The 21960-nt window shown below is 26.0% G+C and overlaps 2 protein-coding genes across 2 annotated transcripts; both read right to left on the reverse strand.

The window, feature by feature from the left end:
• Nucleotides 1–2348: 2348 nt before the first annotated feature.
• Nucleotides 2349–3282, reverse strand: LOC129890716 (transcription factor bHLH52-like). The gene is made up of 2 exons (XM_055966209.1): nt 3007–3282; nt 2349–2534 (listed from the first exon to the last, which is right to left on the reverse strand). The coding sequence occupies exons 1-2, from the start codon at nt 3280–3282 to the stop codon at nt 2349–2351; spliced, it is 462 nt and encodes a 153-aa protein (XP_055822184.1).
• A 7085-nt stretch (nt 3283–10367) lies between these two features.
• On the reverse strand, nt 10368–11861 carry LOC129890717 (transcription factor bHLH52-like). The gene is made up of 3 exons (XM_055966210.1): nt 11429–11861; nt 11028–11308; nt 10368–10553 (listed from the first exon to the last, which is right to left on the reverse strand). The coding sequence occupies exons 1-3, from the start codon at nt 11859–11861 to the stop codon at nt 10368–10370; spliced, it is 900 nt and encodes a 299-aa protein (XP_055822185.1).
• Nucleotides 11862–21960: the final 10099 nt, after the last annotated feature.

Genomic DNA, 21960 nt, shown 5'->3' on the forward strand with positions numbered 1-21960 from the left:
CAGTTATAATACATTTATATTGCATACATAATATATTTTTCATAAATAGCAGATTTATCATAGTATTGTTATGTATTGATATAGATGATAATAAATAAAAGTATCAATAAAATTGGTAATTATTTATTAAAAAAATGATTTTTCCAAGAAATAATGTAAGTGCATCCTCTTTTATCTGGAAAAATAAAATTTAGAAGGTATTAAAATAGGACAAAAATAAGCATTTTTTTATGAGTTGCAGTTACAAAACTTACGGAGGGTAACTAATTACAAAAAAAGGAAATAATGGAAACAAAAGAGAGGGCATATTATTAAATAAAAAAACTTTCTTTTCTTATGGAGTTCAGTAATTAATTCCAAGGAAATGAAAAGAATGGAAATAAATATATTACACATAGATTTTCTGACAACTTTTACTATTGGATTGTGTCTTTAATTCTTTTGGGAAATCCATCTTTTGTAACTTTGGTTTTCAATTATGATTTATGATTATAGTAAAATAAAAAATGAGGAGAAGAGAAATAAAACTTATTGGCAATATAAATTAAGATTAATGCAAGCTGAGCTAAATTAGGTAATAGATAAGTAATTTGACCCAAAAATTAAATATCCCCCAAATAAAAGTGAAAAAACGTCAAGAAGAATAGTAATTTATTTCTCAAAGGTCGACTAAATCTCGATCAATTTTTTTTTAAAAAAACTTTATGTTGTCAAAATTATTGATTAATTTGCACATGCATAAATATAAGAGCAACTTATACTCGAAGGTCTTCACGCCAAAGTTATGGAGCTTTTGTTGCAATGGAATAAAAAATAAGATAAATAAATAAATTATATAATGGTGGTCAAAATAAACGGAAAACTGAAAATGGATTTAAGGAATATATATAAATATGTGTATTTTTTATTTATTTTTGTTCATTGTACAGAATCATACATTTGTTTGGTTTAAAATTTTTACTCCCTCCGTTCCTATTTACTTGTCAAATATTTTCTAATTTGATTTCTTTTTTTACTTGTCAATTTTGACAAATCAAGAAAAAGAACAATTTTTTTCTTCCTATTATACGCTAAATTTATTAATATTGAGTTAATGTCTTTGAAAAATGTAGTAAATAAATATGCTTAAAACCTTTCTTTTATCAAATCTCATGGACATGGTCTAATCATGAGGACAGTATTTTATCATGGTGTCGGAAACTCTATCAATTAAAGGTGGTAAAATGGTAAATTTACTATATCAATCATTGTTTTTTTAATAGATGTGTTAAGTCAGAATTTGACAAGTAAAAAGAAATGGAGAGGAGTAAAAAAGAATGATTGTACACAAAATAAAAGATTAACTTAGCTTGAAATGGCTGAACTTTTTTTGATTTTCCATTCGGCCCATTCGGGTGGCACTTCCAATAAAATTTTCTTCATATTCAGAGTTGAAACTCGAAATTTCTAATTAAGGGTAAAATAATCTCACACTGCACCACAACCCGTCTCGATTGAAAAAGAGTATTTGGAATTGAAGAATATGAGTTTTCCTTTTTCCTTTAATCCCAACAATGTGGTCGGGGAAGGTAGAGCACAAAAGAGAAACAACAATCCTGCGTTCCTCAAAAAAAAAACGAGAAACAACAATCTTGGAACTTTGGAAGAACCCTTCAAAGTGAATTGTAAATTTATAGAAAGATGCAACGATACCTACTATACAAAATGTAGTATCTGTAGCATCAAAATTGCAATTAACATTACTAATCTTTATTTAATACTGTATAATATAATGATAATCTAAACAAAGCAACTGAAATTGAACACCATTAACATGTGGTTGACCCACAAAACCAATATTAACGGCAACATCGATTTTCAATTGACCAGCCATAAAAAGAACTGGTTGCAGCATTTGATTTCATAATTTAATTAATTTATCACAAAACTATTATTTGCTTCAATTGTGAGATTATTTCTTTATCAGTAAACTGTAAGAGCTTTTTAATATCCAAACAATCAGCGTATAAATCAAGAATAGCATGATGAAAAACAGAACAGAGAAGAGATTTGAAGACTAGAAAAGCGTATAAATCAAGAACAGCGTATAGATTTTTTCTCCGTATTTCAAACTTTAGTTTGCTTATCATTTTTGGAACAGGTATTTCACATGGAATTAAATTCCTTGTAAATGAGGAATTTACAGTGAAAATTACATAATTAAAATTCTAACTCAAAAAATAAATACTATCAACTTCAAAAAAAATGGCTAGCTAACCTACCACCTAAGACAACAAACAACAGGTAATTGAACTAAACTAAACTAATCCTAAATTTTCTAATTCTTTAGCTGAAAATTAATAATTTCTTCATCTAATCAAAGACTTGACTTCCTCAAGGACTATTGAATTTTGGAATTCTTGATTATTCTCTAGTGCTTCAAGGAACACTTTTGGAACTAAGCATTTTTCACTTGAATACAACTTCTCAAGGATCAAGGAAGATCCAACAAGTTTGTGCAGATCTGATGATGTTTCAAATGATTTCTTATCCTCCTGTAAATCAAATTCAAATGCACATAAGTTAATAGCTAATAGATTGTTTTTTTAATTTTATAATAACAAAATCTAATTTCTCTGTACTAACAACAAAGAAGAAGTAACAGCTTGTAAAAAAAGTGAGAATTAGTTGCACAGACTTGCATGAAATTCATGTTATTTTATTCATAAGCTTAGACTTCTGTTGTTAACATGATACTCGGGAGATGGGAGTATAACAAGTCAATTTATAGTACTTTTTTATGCCAATTTTGAATTTAAAACTAGTTTATGTTTATTGTGACATAAATTGAATATAGATTCCTTCCTACAACTCTTATTTCAAGAGATCTACAGTATACATTTCGCACAAGACTTTATATTCAAATGATAAAAATGGAAGCAAGATGACATGAACTGCAACTATTGCTGTTACGAATGGAAATAAAGTTCATAACATAAAATTAGAATGTTGTGTAATTTTGTTTACCTGATATCTTCCCATGAATTGAAGAAGTGCAGCTTGTGCTTGCAAGAACTTAATATACTTGAAAGTAGCTTGAAACATTTCAGCAGTATTCATTTTGTGTCCACCAGGTATCAATTTCTCCAATTCTTGTGTCTTATCAGTAATCTTCTTTCTCCTCTGCCTCGCCGCCATACTCTGTGCTGACATCTTCTTCTTCTCATTATTATTATTATTACCACCATCTTTCTTCGCGACAACTCCAGTATTATTGCTGCATCCGCTACTAAAAACAGGCATAAGAATTTCTGGAAGCGAATACGAGGCAAAATCTTGAAAGATTGAAGGATTTGGCACGAACTCCTCATTGAACAAACCATGAGGAGGAAGGAAGTTGTCTTGAAAGAGCTCTTGTCGTTTTGGGGTACTCTCATAAACAGAGTATTCTGGTAAGAAACAAGAATTGTGAGTGGACGGTGTTATTATATTACTATTTGGAAGACAGTTGTCTTGAAAATTTTTTTGACGTTTTCGGGTGCTCTCATAAACAGAGTACTCTGGAACGAAACAAGAATTATGAGTGGACGGGCAGTTGTCTTGAAAGACCATTTGTTGTTTCTCAAAAACAGAGTACTTTGGCATGAAACAAGAATTGTTATTCATTTCAACGGGTAAAATAAACTCGTCTGGATCAAAATAACAATCATGATCTTGATTTTCATTATAAAAGCTCTGTTCAATATCGTAGTTGAAATCAAAAAGAAGCTCTGGAGGAAGCTGCTGCATAGCCATTTCTTCAAAGTTGAATTCTTGAACATTTGGTTCCAATTTTGAAGCAGGATAGTAGCTAAAACTAGCCATTGTTGCATATTCTTTACAAGAAAATACAAAATGAGCTAACATGAGACTAAGTAAACTTAAGTAACAAATAGTAGTAGCTTAAGTTAGTATAAGAACATGAAATGGTTAATGTAATAAAGATAAAATTAGTTTAAGGATAATTTACCTTAATTGAGATGACAAGTAGAGAGAGATATTGTATGTCTTAATGAATCTTGCAGTTTTTTCTCACTTGTTCAACAAAAGTAGACCTAACGAAGAAGTGTTGTTTTTTTGTTTAAGTAAGTAATTAGTGTTAACTAATAGGATTAATATATGATGAGGGCGGAGGGGTGGGGTGGGGGGTCTCAATGGCAGTTACTTTTAGAAGAGTAATGGAGGATAAATTATAGGAATATTAACTAATGCATCTAATAATGGGGAGAGTTATTAGGGCCTCTTTCACTTAACCATTCTTTACTTTCCATTAATCATGTCAAATTATGATCTCGCTTGTTGAGTATATAAGTATGTATTTTTAATAAAATATCAAATATTACATATTTTTCAATATAATACACCTAATTAGTGACATCTTTATAAAATTAAAGGAAACAAATTATAAATTCAATTAATAACGTCGGAGTTTTGATGTCGGCGAGGAAGGTATATGATGTTATTTTTTAAAAAAAATGTGAGTAAAATTGATTTCATATAAAATTGAGGAGAAGTGAAAGATTTTTCACAAAAATTCGAAGAAACTAATATTTCAAGTTTTTAATTGGTTTAAGATACAATATTATGTTAACACATAACTCGTAGAAGCAATTCATTCAACGCCTATAAACATAAAAAGAAGAAAAACTTCCGACAAAAATTTCAACAAATAATGCAAAGCTTGAATTTTAATTATTCAATCTGTGAATTGAATTCACGGTTCAAAGAAAACTAAAGAGGGCATGCAAAAATAAAAAAATAACATGAAAGCAATTAATAATGAATCTCCAAAACAATGGTGCCTACACAATAGTAAAAGTTAAAAGAATGAATAGATGGAAAAATTGTAAATTTACCACTCAGAAGAGAAGACCACAAAGAAAGGCTTTATGTTTTGTACTTCCTGTAAGAAGCATAGTTCAGTAGGAATTGATGTGCTACGATTAAGGATAGTGGTAATGATAAAGTAGTTTCAATGAGAAGTTGTAAAATCGTAATGAGATTAGATAAAATTTTGGATCAATTAAAATATTAAAAAAGAGATATATTTTTTATTAAACATCCACAGATACTTTTAAGAATTATTTTTCCTATTAAATGTGTTTCGTCAACTTTTTTCATTGTTTAATTATTTTTATTTTTGTCGTTATTTAGTAAGATTCCAATTGCATGATCTATTTAAGTTTTTTTTTTAATTAAATATTTATAATTTTATACTAAAGTTTTTTATTTATATGTTTTTCATTTTTTTGTCCATCGTTATTGTGTTATATTTGATTTTTTTGATAATTCAAAAATATTTATCTCCTCAACATTAAATATTTATACTCTTATACTGAAGTTCTTTATTTATATGTTTTTCATTTTTTTTCCCATCATTGTTGTCTTATATTTTTGTCCATCGTTGTTGTGTTATATACAATTTTTTTTCCTTTACTACTTTTGTCTTTTTCATTCTATTTGTATTAATAATATATAGATATAAATTTAATGTATACATACAATTTTTTGGGAATTATGATAACCCATCATATTTAGTATTATGGATGACGTTATCTCTTAGCTAAATTTGATGGAAATAGGATTGCAACTATTTGGAATTGCTCAGTTTTTTATTTGTTTTAAAAATACAAATTTAATTGACATTAAAATAAATTAAAAATTCCCAACTTTCACATTTAATAGGGTTTCATAGTTCGTGGCTAGTTGGTGAAAGTTTTTACTTGGCATTTCATTTTAATTTAAAATAATAATTTTCAAATTTCAATAATGATTTATGGGTATATGGGTGCCTTTATCCTATGAATTCAACAGTAAAAGGCGGTTACATTAATATTGGATATATAATTGTGAAATAAGACAAAGGTATAATTTGCACGGTTATTTTTTTTATGTTTTTACAGTTTTAAAGTTTATTTTATTTAATTACCATATTAGTTTGGATGAATACAAATTCTGAGTTTAAAATTTAAAAATAAAGAGCATATGAGGACTGATAAGTTGCATCGATTACATACATGAAAATCGCAGGCGGTTACCATTTTATTAGGAACTCAAAATTATTCAGTTATTAGCATTTTAAGATATAATTATTTGTCATTTAATAATGTAACTTTCACAACCGTTAGATTTTTATTTTTTATTTTAATATTAAATAAATATTGTTAATTTCATTTTTCTGGGTGCATTTATAATAATTTATATTATATGATGCACTATTACTACATTTGTAAAATTATATCGATTACTGTTTTTTTCTTTAAAAAATGTTGATTATTTGTTTTAAAAAATTACAAACGTGGGAGATTTAAAATAAAATATACTTAAAACTGCCAAGTGGCAGATGCACATAAAAAAGTGATAAATTGGGTGGGTTTTTTTCTTGCACCCACGTCCCCTTTTCTTTTTAAACTGTTTTATTTCTAATTATATATATACATATATATATATATATATTAGCAACAAATATCTAATTAAAAAAACGTAATTACTTACTAAAAAAATTAATTACGTAATTTTGTAAAAAAACGTGAACGTCAAAGCCACATTAATCGGTTAACGCAATTTTATTATGTAATTTGGAAATAATAACATATTTTTTAAATGATTAAATAGATGTCAATTAATAAAGATAAGTAACTAATTCTGATTAGGATAAACATAAGAGTCCAAAAAAACTTAAACATTAGCCACGTGTTCTATCAATTATTATTTTTTTTAAAAAAAATAAAGAATAGAAAAGAGTTATCTTAATTGTGGTAACTTTCTAATTTTAAAACACTACTAGTATAAGTAGCTACGCGATGCGCAAATTATATATTTATTTATATTTAATGGGGTGTATAATTAAATAATATGTTTTTCATCTTTAACGGTTATATTTATAGTACTTTTAAAATGAAGAAATATTTGATCACTATTCCAAGCATAATATTATTACTCACAAAAATTAATAGTTTTTAAAATAAATTTTCATATCTAAACATAACTTAATCAAATAGTGTCCGATTAAACGTACTCAAATGAGGGTAGCTTGCCAACTAAAAACACATTTCCATAAAATAAAAAAACATCTCTAAGATCTCCCAAAAATAAACGACTAAATACTCACCTGCATTGGGTACATATTTATAAATAATTTAATAAGGTTTCGATGAATGTTAATAAACCGTGATTAAGACACATATCATGTATCTATTAGCTTAAGGTAAAGATCGAATAATTTTTACAGTAAAATTACATAAAACATTTTTTAACCGCGTCAACATTTACACTGGGAAGTTAAAAAAAAAACTGCAACACTTAAGCAAGTAATTAAGAGTAGTTCAGTTGTGATTAGCTGAAAAATAGTAGTAAAAAAATCCTAACATCAACCTTACTTGTGTTTTAGGTTAATTTTTACCACTTTCTTCTTTTGTTTTACCGCGCATCTATGAGAACAATTACATAAACCTCTTTTTTTTTACTATAAAAAATTATTAGCACCCGATTTACATAAAATTATATAAATTTAGTATGATTAATTAATTTTTTTAAAAAAATAAATTTAAATTGAATGAGATAACCCAAGTGCAAACACCATATCATGGACTTATTGATGCACACAAAATCTTCTCTTGCTAGTAAAATCAATTTGTGTATGTACGTTTAATATTATTTCGTCTATCATATCAAGGATTATGGTGAGATGAATAAGATCTTTCATCTTTTAATCAAAGATTTGAAATTCAAATGAGGAAATAGAACAAATTATGATAAAGAACGTTTCACCTTCAATTGGTCTTACACAAGTAATTCGATTAATTAAAGCTTCAAACCAAGTATCACATGAGAAACCAACAAATTTTTTCATGTCTATCACCAATATTTTAATTTCATTTCAAGTAGCATAAAATCATATAGCTACGCCAAATTTAAAGCTAAAAAGAATATTTCAATCTCCATTTTGTTTTTAAACATTAAGTCAAGAATTAATGTACGTCCATAATATAAAACATGTAACTAATATAAGTACACACGAATCACGATGCGTATATAATATAAAATTATTATTTCTAAATTTTTTGATTGTGATGTCTTGTTCGGACATGTTAAATACTTCCTCTCTTCCCATGTCCCACCTCTCCCCCCACTTCCTATGCCCCATAATAAATCTATATGAATAGAGACAACGAATCATATTTTAAATTGTTAATATATAATAATTAAGTACTCTTCTTATTAATATAAATCAAATCTAGTTATTTTGTTTACTTTTGAATTTCTAAATTGTTTGAATTTTTATTTCGTTATTCATATCTTTTCAATTTAAAATTTATGGACAATAATATGTGTATTATCTAATTACTTAATTACATTTTTAAAGTATTATCTCTCCACCTCTCTCACCCCCACCCCCCTTATTTTATGTATATTTTTTCTACTATATTTTAATTATTTTTTTCTAGTTTGACTTTGAATTTTGTTTACGTGTGTGTTACACATAATAAATAGTTGAGTTTTCTTAATTTTCTTATTTCAATATATAAAATGTTGAGTTTAAATTTAAGTTACTTAAATTTTTATATTTAAATGCTTATTGAATTCATTATTTTGGAGATAACCACACTAATTTTTTGATAAATTGAGGAATTTACTTTTTTCTTTATAATTTTAGGAGAATTCTAACCAACTTAATATCTATTACAAATATATAGCTCAAATATAAATTGAAATTAGTGGTAAGTTTTAAAATGATCTGTATATTTGATAAGATTATTAAAATTTAAAGAGCTTGAGTTTAAATACAAACTTATTTTATAGTTTCAAATTATGTACTATTAGATGTATTTTTTAAAACAATTCACTCATATTAATTCAGTTTTTTAAAAAAATTACTTACATATACAACATGTGGGTAGAATAGGCTATAAAAATTTCAGTGTTAATCAATAAAATAGATAGAAAATCGATTATGTAAATGTTATTAAAAAAACACCTTAAGTAGGTCAAAAGGTAATAAATAAGAAAAAATTTCACAAAAGTTATTGAATTACCAATTTCTCAATCTTTCTGTCTTCATTCAAAATTTCCTGCAACATCTGATTATAAATAGATCATCACACATACAAAAAATATATGAACACTTATTTTAATAAATAATAACGAAAGTTAGCATTTAAAAAGCTAAAATGCTTGACTAAAATTTTCGATAAATGATTATCAAAAAACAAACAAACAAAATAAGAACAAAACGAATTACTTACTTCAATTCAAACCTATATATAATAGCAAAAACATTAGCCTGTAATACTATTATCGCTCATCTCCATATAAAAATTAAAATATTAAAGCATACAAAGATTCTAGAAAATGAAGAATATGAAGAATGTAGTGAATATATTAATCAATAAAATTAATTATCACTAACAAAAAAAGAGAAGGGAGCTTAATATTATATATAATTGTAGGAGTATGTATAAGAAAGGTTAAGGAGCTAGAACTCTATTCTAACTCAAATTTTATTTAAATTCAAATTCAAATAATATATTAATTTTTTAATTACTCTTCTTTATATTTAATTTTTAAAATAAAATGCATAGATTTTCTTATAAGCTAAAATTTGAAATCAGATTAATAATTATATCCCCCCCCCCCCCACATTCCCCCCTTCCTCCCTTTTTGTTCTCATTTATTTTCTTTTCTTTATTCTTTCTATTTTGTTTGTTTGTTAGTTATCTTTCTATTATTATTATTATTATTATTATTATTATTATTATTATTATTATTATTATTGTTATAACTATTTATTTATTATTATTATTACTGTCATGAATTCAAATATATATATATATATATATATTAACGGCAACATCGATTTTCAATTGACCAGCCATAAAAAGAACTGGTTGCAGCATTTGATTTCATAATTTAATTAATTTATCACAAACTATTATTTGCTTCAATTGAGAGATTATTTCTTTATCCGTAAACTGTAAGAGCTTTTTAATATCCAAACAATCAGCGTATAAATCAAGAATAGCATGATGGAAAACAGAACAGAGAAGAGATTTGAAGACTAGAAAAGCGTATAAATCAAGAACAACGTATATATTTTTTCTCCGTCTTTCAATCTTTAGTTTGCTTATCATTTTTGGAACAGGTATTTCACATGGAATTAAATTCCTTGTAAATGAGGAATTTACAGTGAAAATTACATAATTAAAATTCTAACTCAAAAAATAAATACTATCAACTTCAAAAAATATGGCTAGCTAACCTACCACCTAAGACAATAAACAACAGGTAATTGAACTAAACTAAACTAATCCTAAATTTTCTAATTCTTTAGCTGAAAATTAATAATTTCTTCATCTAATCAAAGACTTGACTTCCTCAAGGACTATTGGATTTTGGAATTCTTGATTATTCTCTAGTGCTTCAAGGAACACTTTTGGAACTAAGCATTTTTCACTTGAATACAACTTCTCATGGATCAAGGAAGATCCAACAAGTTTGTGCAAATCTGACGATGTTTCAAATGATTTCTCATCCTCCTGCAAATCAAATTCAAATGCACATAAGTTAATAGCTAATAGATTGTTTTTTTAATTTTATAATAACAAAATCTAATTTCTCTGTACTAACAACAAACAAGAAGTAACAGCTTGTAAAAAAAAAGAGAGAATTAGTTGCACAGATTTGTATGAAATTCATGTTATTTTATTCATAAGCTTAGACTTCTGTTGTTAACATGATACTCGAGAGATGGGAGTATAACAAGTTAATTTATAATATTTTTTTATGCCAATTTTGAATTTAAAACTAGTTTATGTTTATTGTGACATAAATTGAATATAGATTCCTTCCTACAACTCCTATTTCAAGAGATCTACAGTATACATTTCGCACAAGACTTTATATTCAAATGATAAAAATGGAAGCAAGATGACATGAACTGCGACTATTGCTGTTACGAATGGAAATAAAGTTCATAACATAAAATTAGAATGTTGTGTAATTTTGTTTACCTGATATCTTCCCATGAATTGAAGAAGTGCAGCTTGTGCTTGCAAGAACTTAATAAATTTGAAAGTAGCTTGAAGCATTTCAGCAGTATTCATTCTGTGTCCACCAGGTATCAATTTCTCCAATTCTTGTGTCTTATCAGTAATCTTCTTTCTCCTCTGCCTCGCCGCCATACTCTGTGCTGACATCTTCTTCTTCTCATTATTATTATTACCACCACCTTTCTTCGCAACAACTTCAGTATTATTACTGCACCCGCTACTAAAAAGAGGCATAGAAATTTCTGGAAGCGAATACGAGGCAAAATCTTGAAAGATTGGAGGATTTGGCACGAACCCCTCATTGAACAAACCATGAGGAGGAATGAAGTTGTCTTGAAAGACCTCTTGTCATTTTGGGGTACTCTCATAAACAGAGTATTCTGTTAAGAAACAAGAATTGTGAGTGGACGGTGTTATTATATTACTATTTGGAAGACACTTGTCTTGAAAAATCTTTTGACGTTTTCGGGTGCTCTCATAAACAGAGTACTCTGGAACGAAACAAGAATTATGAGTGGACGGACAGTTGTCTTGAAAGACCATTTGTTGTTTCTCAAAAACAGAGTACTTTGGCATGAAACAAGAATTGTTATTCATTTCAACGGGTAAAATAAACTCGTCTGGATCAAAATAACAATCATGATCTTGATTTTCATTATAAAAGCTCTGTTCAACATCGTAGTTGAAATCAAAAAGAAGCTCTGGAGGAAGCTGCTGCATAGCCATTTCTTCAAAGTTGAATTCTTGAACATTTGGTTCCAATTTTGAAGCAGGATAGTAGCTAAAACTAGCCATTGTTGAATATCCTTTACAAGAAAATACAAAATGAGCTAACATGAGACTAAGTAAACTTAAGTAACAAATAGTAGTAGCTTAAGTTAGTATAAGAACATGACATGGTTAATGTAATAAAGATAAAATTAGTTTAAGGATAATTTACCTTAATTGAGATGACAAGTAGAGAGAGATATTGTATGTCTTAATGAATCTTGCAGATTTTTCTCACTTGTTCAACAAAAGTAGACCTAACGAAGAAGTCTTGTTTTTTTGTTTAAGTAAGTAATTAGTGTTAACTAATAGGATTAATATATGAGGACGTCGGAGGGGTGGGGTGGGGGGTCTCAATGGCAGTTACTTTTAGAAGAGTAATGGAGGATAAATTATAGAAATACTAACTAATGCATCTAATAATGGGGAGAGTTATTAGTGTCATGACCCGCCACTTTATCATGAAGATGGGGGAAAGATCTAGAGTCTTGGAGAGGTTAATAGAAGGCTCTAGAATGTCTAAGAGAATTCTAGAAGAAGGTAGAAGAACCTAGAGTTTTGGAGAGGTTAATAGAAGGCTCTAGAATGTCCAAGAGAATTCTAGAATAAGGTAGAAGAACCTAGAGTCTTGGAGATGTTAGTGGAAAACTCTAGATTCTTATAGAAGCTTGTAGAGAAGTCTTGAAAGACTTGGAATTCTCTAGAGTGTGTGGAGAGTTCTAGAGTAGGGACTTCTTTGTAAATATGGAAGGACTTGTTTAGTAAATTTTATTTACACTTAGGCCCCTTAGAAGTAGTATAAATAGAGGGGACATTCATTTGTAGAAGATCATCAAGCAAACAATCATTCTTCCAAAACAATACAAAAGCCTTCTTCATAAAAACTCTCTTGTCTTTCTTACAATCTAGCGTTTCCTTAGCGATCTAGTCTTAAAGGCTTACTTGAGCTTACAAGATCGTGAAAGATTCGTGAGTAAGTTGTCAAGTGCCGCACAGAGGTCTTAGTTGAAGTCTAAGTCCGTGACATTAGGGCCTCTTTCACTTAACCATTCCTTACTTTCCTTTTTCACCGTAAATTTTGGTGTTTTTTACTTTTCTTTTTTATACTACCAGTAAGTAATTGTGAGTAAAATTGATTTCATATAACATTGAGGGAGAAGTGAAAGATTTCGAAGAAACTAATGTTTCAAGTTTTTAATTGGTTTAAGATACAATATTATGTTAACACATAACTCGTAGAAGCAATTCATTCAACGCCTATAAACATAAAAAGAAGAAAAACTTCCGACAAAAATTTCAACAAATAATGCAAAGCTTGAATTTTAATTATTCAATCTGTGAATTGAATTCACGGTTCAAAGAAAACTAAAGAGGGCATGCAAAAATAAAAAAATAACATGAAAGCAATTAATAATGAATCTCCAAAACAATGGTGCCTACACAATAGTAAAAGTTAAAAGAATGAATAGATGGAAAAATTGTAAATTTACCACTCAGAAGAGAAGACCACAAAGAAAGGCTTTATGTTTTGTACTTCCTGTAAGAAGCATAGTTCAGTAGGAATTGATGTGCTACGATTAAGGATAGTGGTAATGATAAAGTAGTTTCAATGAGAAGTTGTAAAATCGTAATGAGATTAGATAAAATTTTGGATCAATTAAAATATTAAAAAAGAGATATATTTTTTATTAAACATCCACAGATACTTTTAAGAATTATTTTTCCTATTAAATGTGTTTCGTCAACTTTTTTCATTGTTTAATTATTTTTATTTTTGTCGTTATTTAGTAAGATTCCAATTGCATGATCTATTTAAGTTTTTTTTTTAATTAAATATTTATAATTTTATACTAAAGTTTTTTATTTATATGTTTTTCATTTTTTTGTCCATCGTTATTGTGTTATATTTGATTTTTTTGATAATTCAAAAATATTTATCTCCTCAACATTAAATATTTATACTCTTATACTGAAGTTCTTTATTTATATGTTTTTCATTTTTTTTCCCATCATTGTTGTCTTATATTTTTGTCCATCGTTGTTGTGTTATATACAATTTTTTTTCCTTTACTACTTTTGTCTTTTTCATTCTATTTGTATTAATAATATATAGATATAAATTTAATGTATACATACAATTTTTTGGGAATTATGATAACCCATCATATTTAGTATTATGGATGACGTTATCTCTTAGCTAAATTTGATGGAAATAGGATTGCAACTATTTGGAATTGCTCAGTTTTTTATTTGTTTTAAAAATACAAATTTAATTGACATTAAAATAAATTAAAAATTCCCAACTTTCACATTTAATAGGGTTTCATAGTTCGTGGCTAGTTGGTGAAAGTTTTTACTTGGCATTTCATTTTAATTTAAAATAATAATTTTCAAATTTCAATAATGATTTATGGGTATATGGGTGCCTTTATCCTATGAATTCAACAGTAAAAGGCGGTTACATTAATATTGGATATATAATTGTGAAATAAGACAAAGGTATAATTTGCACGGTTATTTTTTTTATGTTTTTACAGTTTTAAAGTTTATTTTATTTAATTACCATATTAGTTTGGATGAATACAAATTCTGAGTTTAAAATTTAAAAATAAAGAGCATATGAGGACTGATAAGTTGCATCGATTACATACATGAAAATCGCAGGCGGTTACCATTTTATTAGGAACTCAAAATTATTCAGTTATTAGCATTTTAAGATATAATTATTTGTCATTTAATAATGTAACTTTCACAACCGTTAGATTTTTATTTTTTATTTTAATATTAAATAAATATTGTTAATTTCATTTTTCTGGGTGCATTTATAATAATTTATATTATATGATGCACTATTACTACATTTGTAAAATTATATCGATTACTGTTTTTTTCTTTAAAAAATGTTGATTATTTGTTTTAAAAAATTACAAACGTGGGAGATTTAAAATAAAATATACTTAAAACTGCCAAGTGGCAGATGCACATAAAAAAGTGATAAATTGGGTGGGTTTTTTTCTTGCACCCACGTCCCCTTTTCTTTTTAAACTGTTTTATTTCTAATTATATATATACATATATATATATATATATTAGCAACAAATATCTAATTAAAAAAACGTAATTACTTACTAAAAAAATTAATTACGTAATTTTGTAAAAAAACGTGAACGTCAAAGCCACATTAATCGGTTAACGCAATTTTATTATGTAATTTGGAAATAATAACATATTTTTTAAATGATTAAATAGATGTCAATTAATAAAGATAAGTAACTAATTCTGATTAGGATAAACATAAGAGTCCAAAAAAACTTAAACATTAGCCACGTGTTCTATCAATTATTATTTTTTTTTTAAAAAATAAAGAATAGAAAAGAGTTATCTTAATTGTGGTAACTTTCTAATTTTAAAACACTACTAGTATAAGTAGCTACGCGATGCGCAAATTATATATTTATTTATATTTAATGGGGTGTATAATTAAATAATATGTTTTTCATCTTTAACGGTTATATTTATAGTACTTTTAAAATGAAGAAATATTTGATCACTATTCCAAGCATAATATTATTACTCACAAAAATTAATAGTTTTTAAAATAAATTTTCATATCTAAACATAACTTAATCAAATAGTGTCCGATTAAACGTACTCAAATGAGGGTAGCTTGCCAACTAAAAACACATTTCCATAAAATAAAAAAACATCTCTAAGATCTCCCAAAAATAAACGACTAAATACTCACCTGCATTGGGTACATATTTATAAATAATTTAATAAGGTTTCGATGAATGTTAATAAACCGTGATTAAGACACATATCATGTATCTATTAGCTTAAGGTAAAGATCGAATAATTTTTACAGTAAAATTACATAAAACATTTTTTAACCGCGTCAACATTTACACTGGGAAGTTAAAAAAAAAACTGCAACACTTAAGCAAGTAATTAAGAGTAGTTCAGTTGTGATTAGCTGAAAAATAGTAGTAAAAAAATCCTAACATCAACCTTACTTGTGTTTTAGGTTAATTTTTACCACTTTCTTCTTTTGTTTTACCGCGCATCTATGAGAACAATTACATAAACCTCTTTTTTTTTACTATAAAAAATTATTAGCACCCGATTTACATAAAATTATATAAATTTAGTATGATTAATTAATTTTTTTAAAAAAATAAATTTAAATTGAATGAGATAACCCAAGTGCAAACACCATATCATGGACTTATTGATGCACACAAAATCTTCTCTTGCTAGTAAAATCAATTTGTGTATGTACGTTTAATATTATTTCGTCTATCATATCAAGGATTATGGTGAGATGAATAAGATCTTTCATCTTTTAATCAAAGATTTGAAATTCAAATGAGGAAATAGAACAAATTATGATAAAGAACGTTTCACCTTCAATTGGTCTTACACAAGTAATTCGATTAATTAAAGCTTCAAACCAAGTATCACATGAGAAACCAACAAATTTTTTCATGTCTATCACCAATATTTTAATTTCATTTCAAGTAGCATAAAATCATATAGCTACGCCAAATTTAAAGCTAAAAAGAATATTTCAATCTCCATTTTGTTTTTAAACATTAAGTCAAGAATTAATGTACGTCCATAATATAAAACATGTAACTAATATAAGTACACACGAATCACGATGCGTATATAATATAAAATTATTATTTCTAAATTTTTTGATTGTGATGTCTTGTTCGGACATGTTAAATACTTCCTCTCTTCCCATGTCCCACCTCTCCCCCCACTTCCTATGCCCCATAATAAATCTATATGAATAGAGAAAGCAAATCATGTTTTAAATTGTTAATATATAATAATCAAGTGCTCTTCTTATTAATATAAATCAAATCTAGTTATTTTGTTTACTCTTAAATTTCTAAATTGTTTGAATTTTTATTTCGTTATTCATATCTTTTCAATTTAAAATTTATGGACAATAATATGTGTATTATCTAATTACATAATTATATTTTTAAAGTATTATCTCTCCACCTCTCTCACCCCCACCCCCTTATCTTTATGTATATTTTTTCTACTATATTTTAATTATTTTTTTCTAGTTTGACTTTGAATTTTGTTTGCGTGTGTGTTACACATAATAAATAGTTGAGTTTTCTTATTTTTCTTATTTCAATATATAAAATGTTGAGTTTAAATTTAAGTTACTTAAATTTTTATATTTAAATGCTTATTGAATTCATTATTTTGGAGATAACCACACTAATTTTTTGATAAATTGAGGAATTTAATTTTCTTTCTTTATAATTTTAGGAGAATTCTAACCAACTTAATATCTATTACAAATATATAGCTCAAATATAAATTGAAATTAGTGGTAAGTTTTAAAATGATCTGTATATTTGATAAGATTATTAAAATTTAAAGAGCTTGAGTTTAAATACAGACTTATTATATAGTTTCAAATTATGTACTATTAGATGTATTTTTTAAAACAATTCACTCATATTAATTCAGTTTTTTTTAAAAATTACTTACATATACAACATGTGGGTAGAATAGGCTATAAAAATTTCAGTGTTAATCAATAAAATAGATAGAAAATCGATTATGTAAATGTTATTAAAAAAACACCATAAGTAGGTCAAAAAGTAATAAATAAGAAAAATTTTCACAAAAGTTATTGAATTACCAATTTCTCAATCTTTTTGTCTTCATTCAAAATTTCCTGCAACATTTGATTATAAATAGATCATCACACATACAAAAAATATATGAACACTTATTTTAATAAATAATAACGAAAGTTAGCATTTAAAAAGCTAAAATGCTTGACTAAAATTTTCGATAAATGATTATCAAAAAACAAACAAACAAAATAAGAACAAAACGAATTACTTACTTCAATTCAAACCTATATATAATAGCAAAAACATTAGCCTGTAATACTATTATCGCTCATCTCCATATAAAAATTAAAATATTAAAGCATACAAAGATTCTAGAAAATGAAGAATATGAAGAATGTAGTGAATATATTAATCAATAAAATTAATTATCACTAACAAAAAAAGAGAAGGGAGCTTAATATTATATATAATTGTAGGAGTATGTATAAGAAAGGTTAAGGAGCTAGAACTCTATTCTAACTCAAATTTTATTTAAATTCAAATTCAAATAATATATTAATTTTTTAATTACTCTTCTTTATATTTAATTTTTAAAATAAAATGCATAGATTTTCTTATAAGCTAAAATTTGAAATCAGATTAATAATTCTATTCCCCCCTTCCTCCCTTTTTTTCTCATTTATTTTCTTTTCTTTATTCTTTCTATTTTGTTTATTTGTTAATTATCTTATCTTTCTATTATTATTATTATTATTATTATTGTTATAACTATTTATTTATTATTATTATTATTACTGTCATGAATTCAAATATATATATATATGTTAGGACTCTATTACAAATCAAATTTCATTTAAATTTGAATTCAAATATAATATTCATTTTTTAAAAGATAATCTTTTCGTTACTTTTTCTTATGCTTGATTTATTAAATACAATAATATTTTTCTTATAAGTTAAATATTTAAATTGAGAGAAATATTTGGAATCAATAAGATATTCCCTCCCACCTCCCTATGTTTTCTCATTTATCTTCTTTTTCTTTTCATTCTTTTATTTGTTATTTTTCTAAAATAAGATTACCCCCTCCCCCTCCTACGTTTTCTCATTTATCTTCTTTCTTTTTCCTTTATTTTTCTTCTTTTGTTGTTTATTATTATTATTATTATTATTATTATTATTATTATTATTATTATTATTACTCCTGCTAATATTACTATTGCTATTACTTTGTTATTATTATTATTGCTATCATTATTATTTGTAGTTATATTTTTATCTTTTAATTTAATATTTAAATTAAATATATTTAAATTTATTTTATAATATCTAAAAATAATAAGTTTATTAAATAGAAAGAGTTCATTTAGAACTCTTCAACCATAGGTTCTACTTTTAAGCTAATCAATATTTTTTTTTGAAAGTTTAATATTTTTAAATTCAAATACTTTTATTTTTTCAATTAAAAACATTTATTACAACATTTATTAACTTTGTGTTAAAATTGCCAAATGACTTTTTTATAGCTTGCCACTTGCCTTAACCATATTGCAAACTACTCTTCTTTATATTATATATATATATATATATATATATATATATATATATATATATATATATATATATATATAGAGAGAGAGAGAGAGAGAGAGAGAGAGAGAGAGAGAGAGAGTAGTGCAGTTGTGATTAGCTGAACAATAGTAACAAAATCCTAAATTTGAGGAGAGTAACCGTTACTTGTGCTTTAGGTTAATTTTTACCACTTACTTTTTTTGATTTACCACGGATCTATAAGAGCAATTACATAAACCTCTTCTTTTATTTTTATAATAAATAATTATTTGCACTTGATTTACATAAAATTATATAAATTTAGTATGTTTAATTAATTTGGGAGATTTAACTAGATATACTATATTAAAAAAATATTTATCATTTATAGAAATAACATATATTTTATTGGACACTTATAATACATAAAAAAAAAGAGCAGTCCGGTGCACTTATAATACATATTACTGAAATTATATATAAAGCACATATAATACAAGTTTTATTATGGATAATACATTTATCAAACACTTTAATACACTTATAATATATTGTGTCAATTTCTTACCAAACAGACATAATATATTTTTAAACAGTTATAATATATTTATATTGCATACATAATTAATTTTTAATAAATAGCAAATTATCATAATATTGTTATGTATTGCTATAGATGGTAATAAATAAAAGTATCGATAAAATTGGTAATTATTTATTAAAAAATATTCACCAAAGTATTTTTTCCAAGAAATAATGTAGGTCCATCCTCTTTTATCCGGAAAAATAAAATTTAAAAGGTATTAAAATAAGACAAAAATAAGCATTTTTTTTATGAGTTGCAGTTACAAAACTTACGGAGGGTAACTAATTACAAAAAAAGAAATAATGGAAACAAAAGATGGGGCATATTATTAAATAAAAAAACTTTCTTTTGTTATGGAGTTCAGTAATTAATTCCAAGGAAATGAAAATAATGGAAATAAATATATTACACCTAGATTTTCTGACAACTTTTACTATTGGATTATGTCTTTAATTCTTTTGGGAAATCCATCTTTTTGTAACTTTGGTTTTCAGTTAAGAATTATGATTATAGTAAAATAAAAAATGAGGAGAAGAGAAATAAAACTTATTGGTAATATAAATTAAGATTAATGCAAGCTGAGCTAAATTAGGTAATAGATAAGTAATTTGACCCAAAACTTTTCCAGTATGAACAAAAATTAAATATCCCCCAAATAAAAGTGAAAAAACGTCAAGAAGAATACCTCCGTTCCTATTTATTTGTCAAATATTTCCTAATTTGATTTCCTTTTTTACTTGTCAATTTTGACAAATCAAGAAAAAACATTTGTTTCTTTCTATTATACCCTCAATTTATTAACATTGAGTTAATGTCTTTGAGAAATATAGTAAATAAATATGCTTAAAACCTTTTTTTTTTTTTATCAAATCTCACGGACATGGTCTAATCATGAGGGTAGTATGTTATCATGGTGTCGGAAACTCTATCAATTAAAGGTGGTAAAATGGTAAATTTACTATACCAATCATTGTCTTTTTAATAAGTGTGTTAAGTTAGAATTTGACAAGTAAAAAGAAACGGAGAGAAGTAAAAAAGAATGATTGTACACAAATTAAAAGATTAACAGCTTGAAATGGCTGAACTTTTTTTGATTTTCCATTTGGCCCCATTCGGATGACACTCCCAATAATTTTTTTTTTATATTCAGAGTTGAAACTCGAAATTTCTAATTAAGGGTAAAATAATCTCACGCTGCACCACAACCCGTCTCGATTGAAAAGAGTATTTGGAATTGAAGAATATGAGAAATAAAAATAATTTTTAACCATTTTCTAATAAAGACAACTAAAATGTTACTCAATTTTTTTTTAATACCAACGGAAAAAGTAAATGCAGTCGAATTCGTCTGTCCCAATTAGAGTATGAGTTATAATGGCTGAAAATTCGAAATGATAGCTTCGCTCTTGGTGACAACATTTAGCCCAAAAATTGTTTTTAATGCCTATTTCAAGCAAAATACTAATGATGTTTACTCTCAAAATTAATTTTTTTACAAATAAAATTCATCTCTAAACATAACCTCAATAAAATATTGTCTGATTACACTTATTGACTTAAGGGTAGCTTGTCAACTAACTCAACAACTCTTAGTCCATCAATACATCTTGTTCCAAATAAGTACTTTACTAAAAATATATTTCTATAAAATAAAAATAAAATCTCCAAATATCTCTCAAAACTAAATGGCTAAATACTTACTCGCATCAAATATTTTTATTTATAAATAATTTAATAAAGTTAGAACGAATATTAATTAACCATAATTAAAAACGAAAGGAATATATTACAAACACGTGTCATGCTTCTATTAACTTGATATAAACATTGATACAAATAAGTTTTTACAGTAAAATCACACACCCATTTTTTAATTCCACACCAACATTTCAAGAAAGTTTTAAAAAATCAAATAGTAAAACAAGTAATTGAGAGTAGTGCAGTTGTGATTAGATGAAGAATAGTAAAGAAAATAATTTTGTCTTGTTGTATATTTCTTCATCACTGTGCATGTATAAATACAAGTAAAAAGGAATCAAAAATCGGTTAAGCTATGGAGAGCTGTACAATATCCATTTGTCTCATCTATAACTAACTATAGAATAATTATTTTATACTAAAATAAAGTAAACAATTTAAATAGTTAGAATCTTCTAAATTTGATGACTCATACTATCTAGGTGTCATTTTTGAGCTTTGAATCAATGTACCAAATTTGATTTCTTTATTTCTTGATGAACGGTTCTGATGCAAGGGACTTAGGAAATATAGAGGAGTATCTGAACTTGTGGTTTAGGTTAACTTTTACCAATTTCTATTTTGTTTTACTACATAAACTTTTCTTTTGTACAATTAAAAAAATTATTCACACTTGATATAC

This window comes from Solanum dulcamara, chromosome 5 (genome assembly GCF_947179165.1).
Source record: "Solanum dulcamara chromosome 5, daSolDulc1.2, whole genome shotgun sequence".
Taxonomy (NCBI): Eukaryota; Viridiplantae; Streptophyta; class Magnoliopsida; order Solanales; family Solanaceae; genus Solanum; species Solanum dulcamara.